The 17,450-nt window shown below is 39.0% G+C and overlaps 1 protein-coding gene across 1 annotated transcript in view; it reads right to left on the reverse strand.

Moving 5' to 3' along the window:
- LOC133657002 (cytosolic phospholipase A2 beta-like) overlaps positions 1-17,450 on the reverse strand; it is a 121,272-nt gene that overhangs the window by 79,695 nt on the left and 24,127 nt on the right. Inside the window, exons 13-15 of the mRNA XM_062057887.1 lie at positions 9,562-9,657; positions 9,047-9,081; positions 8,781-8,916 (exon numbers count right to left, since the gene is read on the reverse strand). Coding sequence (XP_061913871.1) covers positions 8,781-8,916; positions 9,047-9,081; positions 9,562-9,657 — 267 coding nt within the window. The remainder of the gene's footprint in view (positions 1-8,780; positions 8,917-9,046; positions 9,082-9,561; positions 9,658-17,450) is intronic.

Consider the following 17,450-nt stretch of genomic DNA (forward strand, 5'->3'; position numbering starts at 1 on the left):
TAGTGGGGAGTTGAAGCTATTCAGATAGGGAAGATGCTGTGAGAGCCGAGGGTGACCTGATATTCAGCTGGGAATGACTACAACAGTAAATAAACACAAGACATATATATACTCTATTAGCCACAACACAACCAGGCTTATATTTAATATGCCACAAATTAATCCTGCATAAAAACACCTGCGTGTTTGTTACGCTAGCTCCTAGCTCCTCTGCTAGCTCCTAGCTCCATAGAACACGCCAATACAATTCAAACACCTGATCAACACACACAATCACTCAGCCCAAAAGACCGTTCACCTAACCCAATGTTCATAAAGCTTATATATTTTAAAAAAGTTACGTACATACGCAAAAAAAAGTTGCGCACATACGGTCAAGCGATCAAATGTTTAGAAGCCAAAGCTGCATACTCACAGTAGCACGTCTGCGTCTTTGTCATCCAAATCAAAGTAATCCTGGTAAGAGTCTGTGTTGTCCCAGTTCTCTACAGGCGTCTGTGTATCGAAGTCAAAAGTCCTCCTGGTTAGAGTCTCTGTTATCCGAGTTCTTCCATCTTGACTGCATCTTCCGGGAATGTAAACAAAGAAGCGCCGGCTGTGTACTGTTGTCGCTGACTACGTTCGAAAAATACGTCCATTTCGCACCGACAACTTTCTTCTTTGCTTGCTCAGCTTCCTTCTCCATAATGCAATGAACATGATTGCAACAGATTCACGAACACAGATGTCCAGAATACTGTGGAATTATGAAATGAAAACAGAGCTTTTTCGTATTGGCTTCAATGTGGAAGGCATACCCGTGTTCGCCGGTCTACGTCACGCGCATACGTCATCCTCAGAGGCGTTTCGAACCGGAAGTTTAGCGGCAAATTTAAAATGTCACTTTATAAGTTAACCCGGCCGTATTGGCATGTGTTATAATGTTAAGATTTCATCATTGATATATAAACTATCAGACTGCGTGGTCGGTAGTAGTGGGTTTCAGTAGGCCTTTAATGAATATGTCCAAACACTTGATTAATATTTATTATGTGCATGATTAAAGAACAGTTAATATTGTAAGTAGCTTTTAAACAAGAAACAGGTTTTACCACATCAACATCGGATCAATAATAGTCCTTTACAATCACATTAATACCATAAAAATGGCTAACTCTTTAATTTTTCGAACCTAATAAAGGCTTAAATAATTTTAAAACCATATCCTTACGATATCCACGGCTATAAGTGTTTGTCTCACATATTTTAATCAATTGTGAACAGACGAAGCCCCAGCAGTGCAGCTTTAAAGGCCTACTGAAATGAAATGTTCTTATTTCAACGGGGATAGCAGATCCATTCTATGTGTCATACTTGATCATTTCGCGATATTGCCATATTTTTGCTGAAAGGATTTAGTAGAGAACATCGACGATAAAGTTCGCAACTTTTGGTCGTTGATAAAAAAAAAGCCTTGCCTGTACCGGAATTAGCGTGACGTCGCAGGTTGAAGGGCTCCTCACATTTCCCCATTGTTTACACCAGCAGCGAAAGCGATTCGGACCGAGAAAGCGACGATTACCCCATTAATTTGAGCGAGGATGAAAGATTTGTGGATGAGGAACGTGAGTGTGAAGGACTAGAGTGCAGTGCAGGACTTTCTTTTTTCGCTCTGACCGTAACTTAGGTACAAGGTCTCATTGGATTCCACACTTTCTCCTTTTTCTATTGTGGATCACGGATTTGTATTTTAAACCACCTCGGATACTATATCCTCTTGAAAATGAGAGTCGAGAACGCGAAATGGACATTCACAGTGACTTTTATCTCCACGACAATACATCGGTGAAGCACTTTAGCTACGGAGCTAATGTGATAGCATCGTGCTTAAATGCAGATAGAAACAAAAGAAATAAACCCCTGACTGGAAAGATAGACAGAAGATCAACAATACTATTAAACCCTATTTAATTTTAAAGCATTAACTACACGGTTAATGCTTTCCAGCCTGGCGAAGCTTAACAATGCTGTTGCTAACGACGCCATTGAAGCTAACTTACGGGACCTCACAGAGCTATGCTAAAAACATTAGCTATCCACCTACGCCAGCCCTCATCTGCTCATCAACACCCGTGCTCACCTGCGTTCCAGCAATCGACGACGCGACAAAGGACTTCACCCGATCATCGATGCGGTCGGCGGCTAGCGTCGGATAGCGTGTCTGCTATCCAACTCAAAGTCCTCCTGGTTGTGTTGCTGCAGCCAGCCGCTAATACACCGATCCCACCTACAGCTTTCTTCTTTGCAGTCTCCATTGTTCATTAAACAAATTGCAAAAGATTCACCAACACAGATGTCCAGAATACTGTGGAATTTTGCGATGAAACAGAGCTGTTTGTATTGGGATACAATGTGTCCCAATACTTCCGCTTCAACCATTGACGTCACGCGCAAACGTCATCATACCGAGACGTTTTCAACCGGAAGTTTCCCGGGAAATTTAAAATTGCACTTTATAAGTTAACCCGGCCGTATTGGCATGTGTTGCAATGTTAAGATGTCATCATTGATATATAAACTATCAGACTGCGTGGTCGGAAGTAGTGGGTTTCAGTAGGCCTTTAAAAAGCAGGCAATGGCCCCCCCAAAAAAATGTAATGCCAACCCCTTAAATAGTTTTCTGAAGCGGGTACGTGTTTGGAATTTGCACAATTTGTGACGGTTTTCTAACGTGTGACGTTTTTCTAACATGTGACGTCAGGGGATATCTCCATATATAACAGAGGTTTAACCTAAGAGCTTTGCACATTGTAGTCAATAAATTCCTTGTTGTAGGGCAGACTAGCTCGTACATGCACATGCATTCTCCTCTATTGCCATTTCTAATACAAAGCAGCGTATATATTTCAAACTTATATCTGTCAGTAGACTTGATATGGAAGCGCTAAAAACTACAACATGGCTGACGGCGAAAAGAGGCAGTCAAAGGTGAGCCACGTGAATAAGACCGCCCACAAAACGACGCATCCTGAAGAGACAGTCAAAAAGCAGCTTGAAAATGGTCTGTGAAAAACATCATCTATGCAAAATTCTGACCAAAGAACCATCATTACATGTTATGGAGACCAGTGTTTTTCATCAATCCTCAAAACAAGAATGACAGAAGAGAAGCAAGCGAACGATCAATGAATAAGCCACCATTGTGATTCATTGTGTGGAAACACTTCAGCTCTTGCAAAGACAGAGATGTTCTTAATAAGTCGCTCACTGTGTGTAGGATATGTCAAATACTGTGGCAACCCATCAAATCTCTCAAACCACTTAAAAGACTTCACACACGGTGACCGCCCAGGCAAAGCAGCATTCATGGAGTTGGTTTCATTTGCGCTTTTGTTAAATATTACTGTTCTGCTGTTTATTAAAATAAGAGTGATGGAACAGTTTGAATATTTGTTGACTAGTCATGTCTGAGATGGAGCAATGATGACGTCATTGGAGGTCGAATGTGATGTGAGTTGGGATGGAAATTGAAAACCGGTTCTTGTTCAGAACTGGTTCCCAGTGTATCAATGTCAGAATAATTGTATCGAAGTTATCACAATACTTTGTGTTGAAATGAGTTCCCGGCGAGAAGACAAAAGCTGTCTTTGAACCTACCAAGAAGAAGGCTTGTAAAACTCCACTGTGTAGGGGGGGAAGCAACATGAAGGTGTTCTGTTTCGTTCATGTATTGTAATCAACAGAAAGATATTGTCTTGACCCAAGAACTACAAAAGCGAAGAGGAAGCAGGACCCGACTCCCCTCCAGGCACTGCTTCTTTGAACTGTTTTACGACCTTTTCTGTGAACTGTTTACGACTTTTTCTTTTGAACTGTTCTGTAACCAAAGGCGACAGCTGTTTACGACCCCCCTTCCTTTAGAAACAGCTGTTGCCATGTAATCAAGGAAAGTCCAAATAAAAGAGGTGGCGTACAATCTTTCGCCAGAGTGTGCTGAGACACTGTTCAAGGGTACAGTGTACAGGCGTCTCTCCTCAAATTGAGCCAAATTTAATTGGGTCTCTGTTTAATTCTTTGCTTCTTGTCTTGTTTAATAGATGTCATCAGTGTTTGAACCTGACAATCAATTCCTTGGAATCGCTTGCCATTTATTCAGACGGTTCTTTTATCGATCCTTCCGGGTGGGAATGACGTTGCATAGTGACGTCAGATCTCAAAATGGGGTAAGCCAGGTGCAACAAACGCTCTACTATTGATGACATTTTACAAGAAAAGATTGCAACAGTGCTACTTGTAATAATTATAAGGCTGCTAGTTCATCAAGAGGAGGACATGCGAGCAATATGCTGAAACATTTGAACAGACAGCATGCAATAATTAGAAATGAAAGTCCCAGCAGCAGTAATGCGAGCATGTCATCTGAATACAACAGGTACTAACTAACACCTCCTGTCATGGTAGCGCTCTAATTTGTTAAATTGAAATGAATGCCTTGTCATTTAAATGAGCATAATGAGAAACAGATTCTGATTGGCTGCGAGGAGGACAGCCCTAGTTCACGTCTGCCGCTAGACAAATGTCACCGAGCAGCGACTAAGTTTGTGGTCAAAAGTTTGCATTTTCGGTAGGTGAATGTTCAATTGTGGTCAGAGAAAAGTTGCATGTTTTCCTGCAACCAGATTTTCTCTCAGTCATTATATTATACAGGTGAAACTCATGAAATCAGAATATGGTATAAAAGTCCATTCATGTCAGCAATTTAACTTCAAATGTGAAATTAATCTGTGATATTAACTCATTACATGCAAGCCTTTATTTGTTATATTTCTGATCATCTTGCCTTACAGTTTTTGAAACCTTACATTTTCTAAGATTTTAAATGCAAAGTTTTCATAAACTGTAAACCATAACCATCAAAATTATAACCAATAAAGGCTTGACATATCTCACTTTGCATGTAATAAATTTGTATCACATATTACTAACTGTTACATTCTTGTATGATTTGCACATGATTAAATTCTACTGAAGAATATTAATTTCTTATTTTTGTTTAAAAAAAATAAGACTATGTCTCCCGGCTGGCCTGGGAACGCCTCGGGATCCCCCGGGAAGAGCTGGAAGAAGTGGCTGGGGAGAGGGAAGTCTGGGCTTCCCTGCTTAGGCTGCTGCCCCCGCGACCCGACCTCGGATAAGCGGAAGAAGATGGATGGATGGATGGATATATATACTGTATATATATATATACAGTACATATATATAGTTGAGGTCTGCGATGAGGTGGCGACTTGTCCAGGGTGTACCCCGTCTTCCGCCCGAATGCAGCTGAGATAGGCTCCAGCACCCCCCGTGTGCTCAATACCAGGGTAGAGCGGAATATACGTTATCCCCTGAGCAGGTTTCCTAGGGAAGCCTGCGAAACAGGCTTGTAGGGATGAAATAGCCTCTGTGTTTTTTTCCTGACCCAACGTATATATATATATATATATATATATATATATATATATATATATATATATATATATATATATATATATATATATATATATATATATATATATATATATATATATATATATATATATATATATATATATATATATATATATATATATATGTATATATATATATATATATATATACTGTATATATACACATATATATATATTAGGGCTGCAACAACTAATCGATTAAATCGATTAAAATCGATTACCAAAATAGTTGGCGATTAATTTAGTCATAGATTCGTTGGAACTATGCTATGCGCATGCGCGTAGGCTTTTTTTTAATTTTTTTTGGTTATTTTTTTGTTGTTTTTTTTTGTTTTATAAACCTTTATTTATAAACTGCAACATTTACAAACAGCTGAGAAACAATAATCAAATAAGTACAAAAACAGTACAAAACAGCGCCAGGGCGGCGGTGAGGCTACGTCTCATGAGGTGGCGTAAGCTAGCCAATGATGTGTCATGTGCAGCTCACGTGACGACGGCGTCTCCTTTGCTGGAAAAATTCGAAAAATGGCGCAGGAAAACACTACCGATAGTTTAGCGGAGAAACATCTTGAGGTTATTGCTTCAATGGAGAAAAGTGTACGACCCAAGTCGTCAAAAGTGTGGGAACACTTCTCTTTAAAGACTTCAAAGAAGAGCGTTTCCTGCAAAATGGCACGGAAGTACAACATTGCTTCAGGAGCACCTGAAGAAGAAACATGTTGTAGCCATGGATGAAGGGAGGAACTCACAGTACGTAACTTTTTAAGTCCATAGTGGCAACAAGCATTCGTGAGTTCAGCTTTTTTGTAAGTAACTTTAACGTTATGCCTTTGTTGCAACGCGGGGCTGATAATGTGTCTCCGGCACATTTGACTCCGTTTTGAGAGAGAAAACGCACGGTTACCAATTTGGAAATAAACGTAACGGACAGAAATATCTCAGGTTGGTTTCATAATGGATCAATGTAGCCGGGCCAATAAAGCTATATAAATATATTTACATTTGAGTGACGCTTTAGTATTACTAAACGTTATGAAGGTGCTGGAATATTTCATGCTATTATTCAGAGGCAGCCTAAAATGAATCCTTTATTATTCACAACAGAAACGTGTACAATATCTGATTAAGTTCTGATGGGTTACATTTCTGTGTTATTATTGGTGTATGCTGCATCCCCAATGTCCAGAACATGGTGCCAGTATGCTGGGTTTTTTCAATAAAATACTGGAAAGGATAGAAATGTAGTTTGTCTCTTTTATCCGATTATTAATCGATTAATCGAAGTAATAATCGACAGATTAATCGATTATCAAATTAATCGTTAGTTGCAGCCCTTATATATATATATATATATATATATATATATATATATATATATATATATATATATATATATATATATATATATATATATATATATATATATATATATATATATATATATATATATATATATATATATATATATATATATATATATATATATGTGTGTGTGTGTGTGTGTGTGTAACAGGTATAAGAAATACTTTGATTATTTGAGTGAAATTCCTGCTAAAATATTTATATTGTTTTGTTATGCAATGAGAGGTCCAATTGCGCCATCTGTTGGTACCTGTAAGTCTGTAGATATGACCGCAAACCGGAAGCTATTGGTAGACTTCCTGTTCTCTGCTAATGGTAAGACACGTTTTGATATTGCTCTGCAAAATATTATAAATTACACTAAAGCTAACGTGAGATTTATTGTAAGATACACAGTTATTTAACAGCAGTTGAAATGCTATGTTGTGGAATTTTCGTTTTGAATTGGTTGTTGCTCACGTCAAATGTATTACTATTTTGCACTGAAGTCGATATTATTTTCCCCCTGTAGACATCGAAAGCAGCAGAGGTGCTAACCACATATTGTGTGTATGTGCGTTCATATCACTCATTGCCGGTAATAATTGTTGCACTATGTGCGTTTGACGTGTCAAGACGTTCATATTTAAATTTGTATTGTTCGCCATTTTAACATGGGAACAACGTGGTCTGTCATATTCGCTAGTCACCATTAGAGGGTGGTAAAAGTCCATTTAATTATTTGTGTCATGTCTTGTATTGTATTTTGTATTTTTCTATTTTCTATTTCATAAAAATGGATGATGTTGGTTAAAAACCAAGTTAAAAATATGTTGTATTGAATTAATTGTAATACCAGTAAAGATAAAAGCAAGTTAAAACTACTATACGATCACACGAAAAAAGTATACTGTTACAAACCATTGTATTAAGTCACATCTGTAATTGCATTTCATGTAATTGTAAAAATATGAAAATGTTATGTACTTGGGTAGACTTCCTGTTCTCTGCTAATGACATCAAAAGCAGCAGAGGTGCTAACCACATATTGTGTGTATGTGCGTTCTGATCACTCATTGCAGCTACCAGTAAAGAACCACATCATCCAATCCAGCCTGTGTGTGGGTTCTTGGCGGGACGGGTACACAGCAGTTACATATATATATACATATATATATATACACACAATACGAAGGTCCTGAGTAGTCGTGAGTTCAATCCCGGCCTCGGGATCTTTCTGTGAGTTCAATCCCGGCCTCGGGATCTTTCTGTGTGGAGTTTGCATGTTCTCCCCGTGACTGCGTGGGTTCCCTCCGGGTACTCCGGCTTCCTCCCACCTCCAAAGACGTGCACCTGGGGATAGGTTGATTGGCAACACTAAATTGGCCCTAGTGTGTGAAAGTGAGTGTGAATGTTGTCTGTCTATCTGTGTTGGCCCTGCGATGAGGTGGCGACTTGTCCAGGGTGTACCCCGCCTTCCGCCCGATTGTAGCTGAGATAGGCTCCAGCGACCCCAAAAGGGACAATCGGTAGAAAATGGATGGATGGATATATATAAATAGGCCGGATTAGAGATTGTGCATGGACACTGGGACTTCACATGTAGGTGTGAAAATACAAACTAACTGTTTAAACTCATTTAGTGCATGGAAACATAGTAAGTGTCCTTAATTTAACAATATTGCAGCCTAGAACAGCAGATTTGTTAATATAAACAATTATAAAATGATTATAGTTTCCTCAGTACACGTACAAGCCCTGTTTCATGTACAGAGATTAAGCTCTAGTTTGAGTGTAAATCACATTTTCAACCAGGATTTACTGACATGTATTTAAATAGTCTCAGACCTGTCCTCGTCTTAAATTAAATAATCTAATTTCTTAAAGGTAGACTGAAGCTCAGTAATGTTTAAATCAAGACTATAGGTAAATTTGTCCAGATGCAGGTTTGCAGTTGTTCCTTACCTTGTTTGGTGGTGGTGGAGAGTCCAGACCAAAAATATGTTGCATATTCTGCCCCACAATCGTCTTCCTCTTCTTCAAATACTCTTTCTCTTGCTGCGGGATGTCAAAATCCAGACGTACTGCCAGGTTGTCCAAACTGGAGATTTTCAAGGCAAAACAAAATGCTTGGCGTCACCGTTTTGGATGCCAATATTGCATTTATGTTGCATATTGTTTTGTAAATTGTATCTTTGTATTTACAGCACGTTAAAAAGTAGCATGTTTACCTTTCATGTGTCTCAACATTTAATTCCACTGTATCCTGTGAAAAAAAAACCATGAGTCAACTTTATTACAACAAGATTAAAACTTGTACATGATTGGATGATATCATTGAAATAGTGACCATGATATGAAATGAATGTATTTGTAATAATATAAAATATATTTTACTGTATAGGGATGGGTACTGAATTAAAAAATGTTATACCGGTACGCACCAACCAAAGTGCATCCGCAATAGCAGGTACCAATTCACATACAATCAAACGATACATTTGTTGCAGACCCGGCCCCGGCTCAAGCACTTGGCTGGCAAACAAGCATATTTTTAGCTGACTGTCTTTAATTAATGTAATTTTCATTGCCAACAAAGAAAGCATCCCTGATACAAAGCACTCAAAAGTAAGACTCCATTTTTAAAAATGGAATTTTTTGTGTAGTTTTGAGTGATCCTTGTCTCAGCACAGATAGACTTTATCTATATACAAATCAATATGTAAGATAAAGCAATACTTCTTACATGATCAATGACAAGTGACACATTGCCAGCGTGTTCTGCTGGAAGTGCTTGAAGTCGAGTTGAACTTTCAACAGTGTTAAGAGCATCAGCAGACGACTGAAAGACATGTAAAGAAAATGTGCAGAATGTCATATAAGAAGTACAAATGATTCATAATCATATGGCAGCAGACATTGTCGATTGTAACCAGGATCTGAGAGAAAGTGTAAAAAAATAAGTGTTTAAAAAGCATACATACAGTTAAGGCTGAAACGACGCGTCGACGTAGTCGACGTCATCGGTTACGTAAATACGTCGACGCCGTTTTTGTGCGTCGACGCGTCGCATATTTACGTCACACTACCGTCATGGCGGACCGCAAAGCAGACGATCAAAGCAGACGATGCAAGCGGTGCGAGCGAGGGGGGAAAAGCATGCCAAAAGTGGTCAAAAGTGTGGGAGTATTTCAATAAACGGCCTAATAATGTTGTTGTATGCACACTGTGTCGAGCGGAAATGGCCTATCATAGCAGCACAACGGCTATGAACGAACATTTGAAAAGAAAACCATCAACTAGTCAATCGTCCGCGCGAGCATACGTTGTCATCATTACACAAAAACATGACTGTGTCATTTGTATCTGCTAGGGGTGTAACGGTACGTGTTTTGTATTGAACCGTTTCGGTACGGGGCTTTCGGTTCGGCACGGAGGTGTACCGAACGAGTTTCTAAGCTAAAGCTAACTTTAGCTGCTAAAGTCTTAACAAGCTGCTTCGCTCCTCTGCGTCTGTCCCAGCACGCAGCATTGTCCCACCCACACAACCATCTGATAGGTACACACGCAGCATTGTCCCACCCACACAACCATCTGATTGGTACACACGCAGCATTGTCCCACCCACACAACCATCTGATTGGTACACACGAAGCATTATCAGCCAATCAGCAGTGCGTATTCATAGCGCATGTAGTCAGCGCTTCAGCGTGGAGCAGATAGGTGTTTAGCAGGTGAGCATCAGGCAGCGGACTCTCCCCAAATGATAATAAACACCTCCCAGTCAACTACTAGTAACATCACTATGAGCCCGTTGACCTTCTAGAAATATAAACTGCAGCTCAGCTCACTCGCAGTCCTGGCTTGAGGTGAAGGCTAATTACCTCTCGTTCCAGCCACATCGACCCCTTCTGAGCGCCTATTTTCAGCTGCTGGGAATATTGTAAACAAGAAAAGAACCAAACATGTACACATGCTAACCTTTCTTCATTACAACTGTTAGTCACTCACTGGAATGAGTAGAATTGGTTATTGTGTACTGTGTTGGACTGGATGTTTATTTTGCACATTTTAAAAGCAATACTTAATGTTTACAGTGCTCCAGAATATTTAGATTGGCACTTTTTTGTATTGGATGTTTATCTTTATTTTTGCACATTTTAGCAAATAAGCAATACTTTCACTTTTGTTGAAATGTTTACACTGTTGTTACAGAATATTTCGTTTTGCACTTTTTTGTATTGGATGTTTATCTTTATTTTTGCACATTTTAAAGCAAAATAAGCAATACTTTTACTTTTGAAATGCTTATACTATTGCAGAATATTAAGATTTGCACTGGATGTTGACTTTTATATTTGCACATTAAAAAGCAAATAAGCTACTTTTAATTTTGTTAAATGTTAAAAGTTTTAAATGTTTACATTGTTACAGAATATTTAGTCATGTTGTTGTCAATGTTGACTGAGTGGCCATACTTCTTTTTTTTGTAAATAAAAGCCATGCCTTTTGAAAAAACGGGCCTACATTTATTTTTTCATCTTCATTTTGAATAAAAAAAATAATCGGTAAAAGGAAAAATAATCTATAGATTAATCGAAAAAATAATCTATAGATTAACCGATTAATCGAAAAAATAATCTATAGATTAATCGATAGAAAAATAATCGTTAGCTGCAGCCTTACATACAGTATCAGTTAGTAATAATTGTAACGATTGACAATAAATAAAAAAGAGTGAAATGGCTAATATAAATAAAGAGTTTAGAGAAAAGTAATCAAATAAATACATACCTCAGAACTGACCGAAACATTGTGCATATTAATATATGCACACATATATTAATAAATTAACAAAATGGCAAAGAAGGAGATGAAATGTAGATTATGGGAGGTGATCTAATATTGATATCAGATATTGGTCTGATATCGATAAATTAAAAAAAATTGTGATTATATGTAGGGATGTCCGATAATGGCTTTTTGCCAATATCCGATATTCCGATATTGTCCAACTCTTTAATTACAGATACCGATATCAACCGATACAGATATATACAGTCGTGGAATTAACACATTATTATGCCTAATTTGGACAACCAGGTATGGTGAAGATAAGGTCCTTTTTTTAAAAATTAATAAATTAAAATAAGATAAATACATTAAAAACATGTTCTTGAATAAAAAAGAAAGTAAAACAATACAAAAACAGTTACATAGAAACTAGTAATTAATGAAAATTAGTAAAATTAATTGTTAAATGTTAGTACTATTAGTGGACCAGCAGCACGCACAATCATGTGTGCTTACGGACTGTATCCCTTGCAGACTGTATTGATATATATTGATATATAATGTAGGAACCAGAATATTAATAACAGAAAGAAACAACCCTTTTGTGTGAATGAGTGTAAATGGGGGAGGGAGGTTTTATGGGTTGGTGCACTAATTGTAAGTGTATCTTGTGTTTTTTATGTTGATTTAATTTTTTTTTTTAAAAACAACAATACCGATCATTTAAAAAACGATACCGATAATTTCCGATATTACATTTTAAAGCATTTATCGGACATCTCCAATTATTTGTGCTTACATGTAAAACGTGTGATATCATCTCTGATACAAGCACTCCTGCAGCGTGTTTACTTGTGCAAAGCTAGCCAGCTCGTTAACGTCTAAAATACCTCCAATAAGCACACAAGATTGGTCTTTTCTGGTATTTTAGTCGAGTTGTTTACAAAAGGTAAACACGGTAGTGTCATGATCTGTGGTCTGGATTATGTTTTTGTTATTTTTTGTTCGTTTTTGGACTTTTTTAGATTCTGTTTGCGCTCCCTTGTTTGTTTTAGTTTCCATGACGACTTATGATTTTCACCTGTCTCTTGCGTTCGGGTCACACCTGTCTCTAAACGAGAGAGACTATTATTTAAGCCTGTCGTTGCCAGTTAGTCGGGTTGGCGGCATTCTGACACGTCGTGGGGGTTTTTGCAACTTACTGCGAGGATTGTTCTCCTGGGATGCAAACTGACTTTTCCGGACAACGGTAGCTGGTAGGAACATATTTAATAATCACTCTCAAACAGGTACCAACAAAAGACAAAAGCACAACTTAGCGCAGGATAAAACTAACACTTAGCGTAAACTATGGACAGGGCAAAACAAAAACTCGCTAACTGTGGCATGAATAAACAAAACTTACTTGGCATGGCATGAAGCAAGAAAAGAGCATGAATACAAGCATGAACTATGGCATGAAAAGAACAATGTCGCCAGACCGACTAACTGGCAACGACAGGCTTAAATAATAGTCTCTCTTGATTAGAGACAGGTGAAAATCATAAGTCGTCATGGAAACTAAAACAAACAAGGGAGCGCAAACAGGAACTAAAAGAGTCCAAAAAATAACAAAAACATAATCCAGACCACAGATCACGACAGGTAGGGTATAGGCTACTAGGAACGAGCAGCTACACAGCAGCTAAGCACACAAGCTAGACATATGTAATAAGTGTCCTCAATTGCACAATATTGCAGTCTAAAACAGCACATTGGTCAATATAATCATGTGTCCACATGATGAAAGTGATCCTGATTAAACCTAATCACTTGTTCCTTCTCCCATTTCTGACATTTCAAAATCGCCCGATGCTTTTTGATCCTTTTTCGATAACTAATTAACTAGTAGGTGTGTGCATATTGATCTGAATATTGATAGTATCGATACCAAATCGAGTATACTAGCGGGGTGGGGTCAATACTTTTTATTGTAGTTCCTCTTCTATACGTCCAGCAAATTACTAAATTTTTCTCACAGAGCTATGTATGGGGTGCCGAATGTAAAAGTTCAGTCACACTTTTCTCAGATTTAACTCACTTTTCTTAGATTTAGCTAGTTTTCATCACATTTAAGTTTACATCAAATGTCGACTCTAAATAGCAGATCTAAATGTTAAAGGGGATCTGCACTGTAAGATTATTCTAGATCATAAATCATGCCTCTCACCTGGACAGAACAAGTCTAAATAGGTATTCCCACAAGTTAGTACACTTTGACAGCCATTTAGGACCCGAAACTGGCGAACGACACAAAAAAATGCTTGGTGTGTGTGTGTATACGTGTGTGTGTGTGTGTGTATGTGTGTGTGTGTGTGTGTGTGTGTGTGTGTGTGTGTGTGTGTCACCCCCTCCCCTCCATTCTTCACCTAAATGGGACTATATGAACATCCTAGCAGTCGGCATCCTAATGACAGCAGACATTGCACAGTAAGTGATGTTTTATCATGTTTGTTGGCTCTGATCAAGTCTGCAGTGGGTAATAATCAGTAATGAAGAAAAAAAAAGGAAACGTTATGTTTTTTAAATTAATGCGCCGCAGATGCTTAAAATTAAGAAAATATGTCAAAGTTAAATGTTATTATAAATGTGCCCGTTACTACATTACATATATACTTACATCTTGTATATAAAACCCTAATGGAGGTGTTTGGATGGTTTTTAAGGGTTTTGAAGGCAGAATAAAGCGGATCCCGAAGGCTCCATTGTAAGCAAACTTTTGTTCGCATTTATTTAATATTTAGAATTGATCATAGTGAAAGTGAACTCATCATTTTGTCAGAAATATGCTTGCTTTCCATCTTCCTACTCCTCGCATCATGACACAGGGCCGCTGTACGAGAAGTGTGGTTTAAAAGGAAGGAAGATGAAGGAAAGATGACTTTAATTCACACTCACTATGATCACGTGTCGACATATTTGAGTGTCTTTATGCAACACACCATGCACACTCACACATTTGGAGCTAAAATGTTTTAAAAACAATGCAACTTCATTGGTGAAGGATCTGTCATGTTTCCTTCTTCCGCAGTGAGAACGGTGTAGGAGTGTTTGCACTGAGGGGCAAAGATTCCTATAAATATTTACCTTTACACAGAAAAATCTCTTTCTCTCGCACCCCTCCAATTCTGATTCTGCTAACTCCTGACAATATTTTTCCTGAAATATCTTCATACAACGACATTGAATTGAGTGGTTTTATTGAAATTTCAAGATTTTTGTCACATTGTTGCTTTTTTTAATTTTAAAAAAAGTGACTTTTGTCTCCCAAAATTGTAATTAGTAGAGCGTCATGTTTTTTTATTATTATTATATCATTACCGCGAATGATCATACACAGCAGGGGTCCCCAAACTACGGCCCGCGGGCCGAATACATAATTTGTCCGACAGCTTCTATGTTAGCTACTGCTCTTTGTTTGTAATGTCTATTTTCTGCTGGATCTACTCTCTCTCTCCCCTCTTTTTGCTGCACTAGTTACATATACTGTAATACTGTACATCAGGGGTGTCCAACTCATTTTAGGGTGTCCAACTCATTTTAGCTCAAGGGCCGCATGGTGGGATAAATCTGTGCACACGCGGGCCGGACTATTGAAACCATGACATTAAAACTAAAAAATTAAGGCAACTTCAGATTGTTTTCTCTGCCTTACTTTTGGCCAAAAATAGAACAAACACATTCTGAAAATGTTACATATAGGGCCCAACAGCGTCCAAAATCTGGCCCCCGGGAAGTCTCAAGTTTTTTTTTAAGATGTGTCCTTTCTAATCTATTTTCTACCGCTTGTTACTCTCGGGGTCTTGACGGAGGCAGATATTTACATTTTTTCCATATTTTTGTGTTACTTCGGTACTTTCATAGTCATATTACAAATAGCTAATGTTCCATACTGTACTCTTTTCCTTTTTTTGATCATCTCATGACAGAGTGCTTGCACTGTGGACGGCCTTGAGGTAGGAGGCAGAAAGGAGGAATCCTCCTTGCTTCCTTTCTCAGGCCGACTCTAGATAAGAGACACAATGGGCATTTGTGCTGGCGGGAGGGCGGGGGGAGATATTGAAGAAGAGAGTGTTCTCCGTGATGTTTTTCAGATCAACTTTGGCTACGCATTTGTATGTATTATTCGAGGCTGGTCTCTTCAAATATTTGAAATTAAATTACAAAATACCTATTGTGCTCTGGTGATCAATTTGAACTCAGCTTATGTGTCATCGAAAGAAGTTGGGAGTGACCAGCGTTTTAAATTCCCCTTGGAGGAACATCTGGTCAGACGCAACAGTCTCTTAGCCGTTCAGACAAATTGTCTAAAAATGCATTTTCCCATCGATAACGTGACATCATTGCACTCGCGCCGCAGTGTCGGTCCAGCTTGCAGCGAGTGTGCATTCTTTTAGTCAATTAGTGCGTGAGGAATATATATATATATTGTATATATGCTCCATCCTGCAATGGCGCCCCATAATACACCTGCTGTGAACCTGTTTTTATTTATTTTTTATCGTGTTCTGTTTGTGTTGTGTTGTGTTTGCTCGGTTCTCGTATTATTTTTAACCTGCCCATTGTACAGCACTTTGGCTACCCCTGTGGTAAATTTTAAATGTGCTTTATAAATAAAGTTGATTTGATTTGATGTATATATGTATGTATATATCATCATCATCATTGGCGATCACTCGAAGCGAGTATGATAGTCCTCCCGTTGGTGAGTCTGGTCATCTGTGGGTCCTCAGGTGGCTGTAGAGGCCAATCCGTGATCCACAGACTCTATTGCAGTGGGGGCATATGTGCGTGATTGTCGTGGTAGTAGTGGTGGTTGTGGTGGTGGTCTGAGGAGCTGTTTTGGTAGTGGATCTCTCCTTTCTTTGTTGCCTCTTGGTTTCCGCGGCACGGTGGAGGTCCTTTTCTAATTGTGCTGTGCCTTCATGGACCATCCTGCTCCACAAACCCCTCTGGTGGGCAGCATCCTCCCAGGTGTTGAGGTTGAAGCAGCATTTCCTCAGGTGGATTTTGAGGTTATCTTTATACCGCTTCTTCTGCCCCCCTTGGGTGCATTGTCCTTCCGTCAGTTGTCCGTACAACATCTGTTTTGGAAGGCGACTGTCTGGCATGCGAATTACATGGCCTGTCCATCGCAGCTGGTGCCGAATGACAGTTGTAGTGATGCTGGGCATGTTAGCTTCCTTCAGAACACTAAAGTTGGTACGCCTATCTTCCCAGCTGATCCTGAGCATCTTGCGGAGACATCGCTGGTGGTACTGCTCCAGAGCCTTCAGGTGTCTGCTGTAGGTGGTCCAACTATCAGCCCCGTAGAGCAGAGTGGGCAGAACTACAGCTTTATATACGAGAAGCTTGATGTTGGTCTGGATGACCCGATTCTCAAAAACTATTTTCTTGAGCTTAGCAAAAGCTGCGCTGGCACAACCTATGTGGTGGTGGATCTCGGCATCGATGACAGCTCTCGTTGAAAGAAGACTGCCAAGATAAGCGAAATGCTCCACGTTTTCCAAGATGTTGTTGTCCACATAAATTGTGGGGGGTTGGTAGGGTGTGTCAGGGGCCGGTTGGTACAGGATCTGAGTCTTCTTTATGTTGATGTCAAGTCCCAGGAGTCGGTACGCTCTGGAAAAAGCATCCATGATGTTCTGGAGGTCCAACTCAGAATGAGCAACTAGAGCATTGTCATCTGCGTACTGAAGCTCTGTAATGGAGGATATAAGCACCTTGCTTTTTGCCCTGAACCTACTCAGGTTGAAGAGCCTGCCGTCTGTCCGGTATATGAACTGGACTCCCTCAGGCAGG

This window comes from Entelurus aequoreus, linkage group LG09 (genome assembly GCF_033978785.1).
Source record: "Entelurus aequoreus isolate RoL-2023_Sb linkage group LG09, RoL_Eaeq_v1.1, whole genome shotgun sequence".
Taxonomy (NCBI): domain Eukaryota; kingdom Metazoa; phylum Chordata; class Actinopteri; order Syngnathiformes; family Syngnathidae; genus Entelurus; species Entelurus aequoreus.